Source organism: Alexandromys fortis, unplaced genomic scaffold, assembly GCF_014885135.2.
Source record: "Alexandromys fortis isolate MF-2015 unplaced genomic scaffold, M_Fortis_MF-2015_v1.1 scaffold_231, whole genome shotgun sequence".
Classification (NCBI taxonomy): domain Eukaryota; kingdom Metazoa; phylum Chordata; class Mammalia; order Rodentia; family Cricetidae; genus Alexandromys; species Alexandromys fortis.
The window spans coordinates 1823057-1831138 of record NW_026068613.1 but is presented as its reverse complement, the minus strand read 5'-3'; the positions used below and the strand labels follow the sequence as shown (position 1 = coordinate 1831138).

At 34.2% G+C, this 8082-nt stretch overlaps 1 protein-coding gene across 1 annotated transcript; it reads right to left on the bottom strand.

Annotated features, from left to right (window-relative positions):
* Positions 1–4792: 4792 nt before the first annotated feature.
* LOC126495910 (apelin receptor early endogenous ligand-like) lies at positions 4793–4945 on the bottom strand. Its single transcript, XM_050133492.1, has one exon. It carries the CDS (start codon positions 4943–4945, stop codon positions 4793–4795), a length of 153 nt encoding a protein of 50 aa, XP_049989449.1.
* Between the last annotated feature and the right edge of the window lie 3137 nt (positions 4946–8082).

The following is an 8082-nucleotide window of genomic DNA, read 5'->3' as shown; positions in this document are numbered from 1 at the left end:
AGGCAGCGGTGGGGAAGAGACAGAAATCTTTAATAAATAAATAAAAATAAATAAATTAATTAAAAAAGAAGGTCTTTAAGAAACTATTGAGGAAAGACTTGGCATCCCTGGAAGATTTCAACTTCAAGATTTCTTATAACTTCACATGAAGTTAAAGAAAAGGCAAAACATACAATGCTGCTGATCATAAAATGGGAGAAACCAAAAATATTACAGTCAAAATAAAGGAGATGATCTGAGAAAAATCTCTCTTGTAATGACCCAGTGAAACTATGACTTCACAGATGTGGCTTTCACTGAAATATGGGGCAGTGGAATATGTGCAGCTGTCCTATTGTGTCTGGAGGACATTTTCTCCATATAATCATCCATAATCTTGTGTTAATGAGTGCCCTCTTTATGAGGTTTGGTCAGAGATGTGTCATCAACTTCTAAAAAACCAAACAAACAAACAAACAAACAAAAAAAAAAAAAACAGGCTTTTCTCAATGCTATTGGTTATACGTTAAAGCTCAACGAAAAGACCCTATTGCTGAAGGCACTCTCTACTTGATCACAAAGCATGTAGATATCAGGATGGTACTGACCTGAAAGTTTCATTCCTAAATGCTAACTTTCATACTGCTGGAAGTTATTATGGGCACCACTGGAGGAGAAAAGCACTAAACACTCTTATCCAGATGTTAAGCCTGTGAGCTAAATAACATCTGGACTGACAAACTTTGTACTATAGAGGCATTAATGTCATGGAAGTACTGAACCATTTTCTGGTCTATAAAATGAAACTCACACTTGAATATATATATATATATGTATTATATATAAATATATAGTAATTTTTAATCAGATATAAAACACATATGAAGATGAAGCATGTAATTATTTTCCAAATATTTTATCTATCAAACTTATCTAAAATTATTATAATATTAATAAAAATGTACCATTGGAAAATGAAAGCATGTTGATGAGCAAAAGCAAAACTTATTGCATTTTCTGTTTATAGTCTTAGCCTCATTCCCAAGAGAAAACAGAATCTCTGCTGAAGAGCTCCAATTTAATCTCTAGCTCTTCTCATCTAGCTCATCTCCACAACAGTAAATATTGTTCCTATTATATTTCTAGAATTAATGACTATGAATATCATACCAACTGTCCACATGGTCTACTAAGTTGCATTAAACAAGTCAGTGTCATGACCTCCTCTCTCATTATTGTATTTGGAAAAGCTGTTATATTGAAGATAGACTGGTAGCTTATACAAGCATTAATATGTTTAAAAAAACTTTTATTTATCTCGTAAAATTCATTGACAAAGTTCTTAATGCTATGCTAAACATCTTCAATATATATATGTATATATATATATATATATATCTGTTTTAGTACCATGCAAAGATCTAAACTGCCTATAAAATAAAAATGAAACTTTAAATAATAAACATATACACATTTGTGAATATAATTATTCATAAATCTAATTCTCTTCAGGTAGCATGTAAAGAATTGAGGATCTAAAAAAGAAGAATGAAATTCTAAACGGATAAAGGAAACAAAATATTTGTGTATTTGGGAGCCATTAGATTAAGTGAAATGAATGTAATGTTATGCTTCAAAGACAGTCTGACATCTTTCTTCCCCCCCCCACCCTATTGTGGCAGTAAAAGGTAAAGAGACATCCACTCTGCTTTAAAGAATTCATCACCTAAATCTATGATATTAGCATATATTAGTTAGAAATGAACTCCAAATATGTAATAAAATCTACAAATCAAAGAAACCAGGGAGGTCAAGGTAATATTCTGTGTAATTTATTGGTTATTATTGCAGACTGCAAGGCTTACGTGAAGTAAAAAAGTATACCAATATTCACACGATTGTTACACAATAAGAAAATTTTAACCATAAAGTTTTAAATGACAGCACCTATAATCTGTTAAAAAATGATGCTAATTATTGTTATATTTTATAAATATCATAAAATATTTTTATTATGTAATTATTCCAATGTGTATAGATTCAATATGATTCTATAAATATCACTTTTGACTGCAAAACACATTATGGTCCCTAGAGATAATCAGGATAAACTAAAAATGCAAAATGTGTCATACTTAAATTAGTTTTTCCAAAATTTAATAAGCTAAACTAAGAGGGTTTAGTGTGGCTGTAAATTCTGTACTGTAGGTAAGAAGGTCTAATCTTATCATTGAACTGAATTGCTTGAGTTGCAGTCAGAATATTAGGAATCTCAGACTAAGAGGGTTTTTATGAAGTATAACACTTTTCCTTTGGGAGTTAAACTTAAGCCAAAAAATCACCCATTTCAGGTTAAGGTGTGTATCTTGTGGCCAATATGCCTTCAAAGTTACTACAAAGACACACACAAAAAGAAAAAAGGAAATGTATAAACAGATCAAGAAATTTCTTTAAAAATTTACAACTTAACTAGAATATATAAATTATGGGGTGAAAAACATTTTTTTTTCATGTCCAAAATAAATGATTTGATGCAACCCACATGAAAACATCAAGGCATAAATCCTTACTAGGTCAGGTAAGTCCACACATCCCTGGATGATACAAAAGGAAGTGGACATCTGAGACATCATTTATAAATAAGCAGTGGCTAGACTGTGGTAATAATCCAAATAAGATATACAATACACATTCCAATTCAAAGGCATGCAATCAGAACGTCAGGAGAGATTGAGCACATGCTGAGATGCTGAGTTTTATCCTTTGTTCTGGTGTCCTTTAAGCCTGTTGTTTGCCATCAGACACAACAGCCCTCTTCTACTCATCCCATCATGTTGTGTTGATAATGCTTCCATTATCTATGTGTGTAAGAAATTAGAATCACTGTTAATCATGGATGTGTGGCCTCTGTGTTGTGAAGCCAATGATACATGCCCCTTTTAAAGAGAAACATTGGCAAAATAAAAATCATCTAAAAAATACTTTTTGTTAAGTACTATGGTAGTTTGGGGGACTTTAATACATGCTAAGGGAAGAAAAAGTAAAGAGGTTCATTTGGTGTATGACTATGATATCTAAGTTATTTAATTACATAAATATTAAATGAAATAAAGACTAGAAACTTATTCCTGGACATAAAATATGTTCAGTCAGGGAGGTAAACAGACCATTTTAGTTTGTCTAACCAATTACCTGGAAACTGTTTACTTCATTTTAAATCTCCTCTAAATTTAAAATATCCTGCAACATTATCCAATTTAGCATAACTGGCAGAACTTTCCTACTGAATACTAGAAAATTAATATCTAAGTATCACTTTACTATACTGTGAGTCAAAGCAGAATGCAAGTGATGGGTTACATCTATACTTTCAGAACATGCAAGGGGTTGGTGCATTTAATAAGCTTTAAATTACTCCAAGTATAATTGAATGAAAGAGTCTAGTAAGTAGTATATTCCTGATTTTGCATAGTGGTACCTTTAGACTCATTACTCACCCTCCTTCTCTCCAAAACACCAAGTTTTACTTTCCATTCACAAAGTCACTAATGCAGATGTACTCAGCACCCAACAGTATTCAGTGCTCAGAGTCCAGGGCTTCGTGCATACTCCGAGCTATTTTTGAAGTTGATCTAATGATAAGTTACCATCCCCAAGAGCTTCTTCAGCTCTAGAACTGGCAACAGTTTCACCATTAACCGTCACCTGAGCAGTTTTGCCTCCTATACCCTGAAGCTGTACGCTGGACTTATATGCCAGTTCCAAATAGCATGGTGACACAGTCTCCAAGGATTTCTAGCTCTTAGGGAGCAAAGCCTTAAAAGGAAAGCAAATGCCATTTCCCAGCTGGTTAATTTTTTCTGTCCTCAGAAAATTCTGTATTGGTGATAAAGATTTATTTAGAAACGCATTTGAATTAAAACCAATATTTTGACAAATAAAATCTTAGTAGAATTTGAGATTCAACATTTCTTATGAAATAAGAGATAATGCGATTAGGACAGCTTGCAGTTTAGTGAACTGGGTCGCATAAAGTAAGAAGACAATCTCAGGTTCTGAAAAATGACTAGAGAATTTAGAAAACAAAACTTTAATTTTATATCATATCCAACTCTGTAATTTGTATTTAAGGACTCATGCCTCATCTACCAAGGTATGTGGGATTATAGCAATGCATTTAAGAAAGAAGAAGACTAATAAATTTGTCTCTTTATATTGAAGTATTTTTTATATTAAAGAAGTCTTTTTTAATACATGTAAGATTAATAATGTGCAATAAAGTCACTCACTTGTACATGCCTTTAAAACAGAATCGAAATTGTCTGGGTATACGAAAGGGAAGCTGAAGGGAGAGAAAGAGGAGAATACATATGCAAATAAAGTCAATACATGTAATGTACATGCATGAAAATATAGTCAGTGTACATGACATACATATGTGTAAATATAGTCAAGGTATACTATACGTTTGTATGTAAATATCTTTATGAAACCCATCACCATGTATAATGAATATATGCCAATAAAATAACATGTAGAAAAAGGGGGGAGATTGTTAGACGGACAGGCTAGTGTGCTTCAACACTGTCTGTTTTCATTTATATTACTTTCTTTTCAAAGAAAACGCAGGAAGAACAGTCTTGAGAGCCTAACAGCCATCCAAGGCACTTTCTGACAACTCCTGCTTGCGTAGGTACGCCCAGCTGCCACACTACCGCCCTGCTGAGGTTGTTTTAGGGTGGTCGGTCATCTCAGCTTTCACTCTTCTTCCAGTAGAACCAATGAAATCAGAATTTTCTCAGGGGAAGGGCACTCAGGCGTGGAGTGAAACGCATCTCCTCCAGAAGCAGTGGTGTCTGTGTAATTTTCTTTTCCTGGGGGAATTAACTGGCTTCTGTTCCATGATAAAAAGAAGACTCATTGCAAAGATTAAAAAAAATACCAAAAAATTATGCTGAAATCTCATTTTTTTCCTTCCTTTTTTTTCTTCTCATACACAAGTAAACAATAGCTCTCCAAGTAAAGAAGCAGTCTGTAAATACCCTGCACAGTGTCTGTCTAGCTCACCCCGCGTTCTACAGCCAGACTTCAGAGGGCTGCGGGGCAGCTTTTTCCAGAGTAGGTTAGTGATCCCATCAGACAAGGTTACTCTATATTGAAGTTTTTTGTCCATATGTATGCATAAACATTTGAAGGGCAAAGGAAAATTCTAGTGTTCCTTAGGCTGTCCATTTTCTCTGATGCAAGGTCTCTCACTGGCCTGGTATTAGCCAAGTAGGCTAGTCTGGGACAATGTACTCAGTACACTTGTCTCTATCTCCCAGGGATGTGCTTGCAATTGCCTGTCACCATCTCTATTTTTTTTCTCAAAATAAGTTTTATTTAAATAAGGGTTTAAATACATTACATAACATTAAAACTGAGAGGGAAAAGAAAACCAATTCAGTCATGTGGCTAGCTGTATGTTTCAACTCAATGGTAGCTACTACCCAGTACCATCTCTATTTTTTAAAAATATTTTTGAGATCCAACTTTGGTCCTGATGCTTGTATGCAAACACTTTAGCAAATGACTTGATTTTTCAGACCTGTTTTTAAATTACTTTTCTTATATCCTGAATCTATGCTTGGGTGATAATGTAATTTAATTTGTGGCTCTTTTTTGATCTAAGTGTTGTTTCTAAAGCCAAAAGAGTAAAGTCAAGAACTCACTTTGTTAGAGACTCTCAAAAATGACGTCAGGTAATGACTTGACATATACCTAGAGTTATCTGGAAAAAGAGAACCTCAGAAGATCAGCCTGGACTATAGCCATGTACGTGAAGCTTTTTCTTAACATCTAATTAGATAAAACCATAGCAAACACATGGAGTAAAACATGGCATTCTTCCTTTCAATAATATAAAACTTTAAATGAGCAAAGAAAAACAAGAACATTCCAAAGTTGGTAGTCTCCTTGTCTATTTTGTGAGTGGGACTTATCACTAGTCAGAAAACAATTCTTCAGTCCAATCTTTTTCCCACGTGTATGATGCAAAGAGATGCTACAGTGAAAGAATATGGCTTCTGAGTCTGAAACTCAGAAATGAACGAAAGAAAATCACTCTAACTCTTCATTCAAAAGAAGTATGAACCAGACCAATGACTCTACACAGAACACTTACAAGAAAAGACATACAGACAAAAGGGTTTACTGTGTGACTCACTGTTGACAGAGGTTTCTTTCCCGCCCTTTTGAATCATTTGCCAATTGATCAAGAAGGCCATCTACACAACACTGAGACAAGCAAGGAATATTAAAGAAATTTATTTATTCCCAACTTAATGTATGTGATTTAGTATCACTTGCCTAGGCAGAGCAGGGTTCATATATGCAAATATAAGCAACCACAAAAAAGTTTGAAGAATATTCATCAGGTGATGCAGATTGCTATCTTGAATGAAAACTGGTTCTAAAAGAGATTATCACTTCTCTATGCATATGAAGCTGAGAATCCATTTTTATATTTGGTACATTTCTTCCAAACAATCTTATACTAACAATAGTCCCATATTTAGTGGTCATAGAGTATATCCTCCAGCAAATCCCAGAAGTTATGTGTTATTGCTAATGAACACTATTATTTGTTTAGTGGAAACTTATCTTTTGTATTAATTTTTAGGGCAACTTTGACAACTATATTTCTTAATCTGCATGTCATGAGATTCAACAGAGGCATAACAATGGTATAAAATACAGACGACAATTTCTTTGGCCCAGGGAGCTGACTGAAGGTGAAGGTACAAAAAAAATGTAGAATCAAAGAAGATGGCAGCAGACAAAATGTGAGGGCTGCATGTACTGGAGGTCTTGGATCTGCCCCAGTGGACTGAATGAATGTGGGGTAAGCTGATAATGAGGAAGATGCAAGAACGAAGAATGGTCATAGCTGGTAGAACAATGCTAAATACACAGAAGACAGTGCTAGTACCTCATTGATAAATACATTAGAGCAAGAAAGCTCCAGTAGTATGACAAGATTAGAGAACTAACGGTTTATCATATTAACCTTACAGAAAAGGATTCTGGGCAGGAAGACACTGTGACCTGAGGCACTGAGTAGGCCCATTTCATATACTCCAGCTATCATCCACAAATAGACATAAGATATAATATGTTTAAAGCAAAGATTTAGAGATAGCCACATAGTAGTCATATGTCATCTAACATCCTTCAACAGCAGAAGAACATAAGAAGTAGAACTGAGCTATGAATTCTGGGTAGGAAAAGACATTTCTCTCTGTAATAATATTCATCAACATATTGGGAGTAATTACAGTTGGCTGACAACAGTCAATAAAGGACAGACTGCTGAGTAAATAATGCACAGGTGAGTGCAGGTGAGCACTAAACAGAATCAAGATGATCATGCCCAGGTTTCCCTTAACTTTAAATAAATAGACTCCTAGAAAGATGAGGAACAGGGGCTCCTGTAGCTCTGACTTCTCTCTTAACCCAAGGATAACCTCAGCCACTGTGGTTTGATTTACTTCTTCCATTCTTTTCTGGAAACTCTATATAAGAAAAAACTTTTACATAGAAGAAAAATTTGAACAAGAAAAATTTGAGCATCCATTTTTCTATCACTCAATGTCTTTTGAAACCAAATTCAAATATTTTCAGGTATCTTCAATCCTCTGTCATTCTCTTTGCTATCTAACCATTAGTCAGAGATTTTGTAGTCCCAGAAAGAGGTGATATGCAAAGACATAATCACACAAATGTTTATTTTCTTGTGACTTTGAATAAAGAATTATGTGTATTGGTACCCATTTCCTACCTCATGCAATCCTTTCTAGCACCCCGTATAGAGTACTTCTAGTATTTCTCATGTCTTGTTTATAACACTTCTTTGTTGCTAGAAAATGCTTTACATTTGTAAAGTAACAACATTATACACAGGAGATCCTTGACCAAGTCCTAAATAATGATGAACAAATTGAATACTTCACAATAAAATAATGAACAAGAGAATCATTTAACTCCTCACTTAAATCTATATACTTCCTATGAAAATCAGCCAAAAAATGAACTTAAAAGATATAACTGCACGTTTCTCTCCCA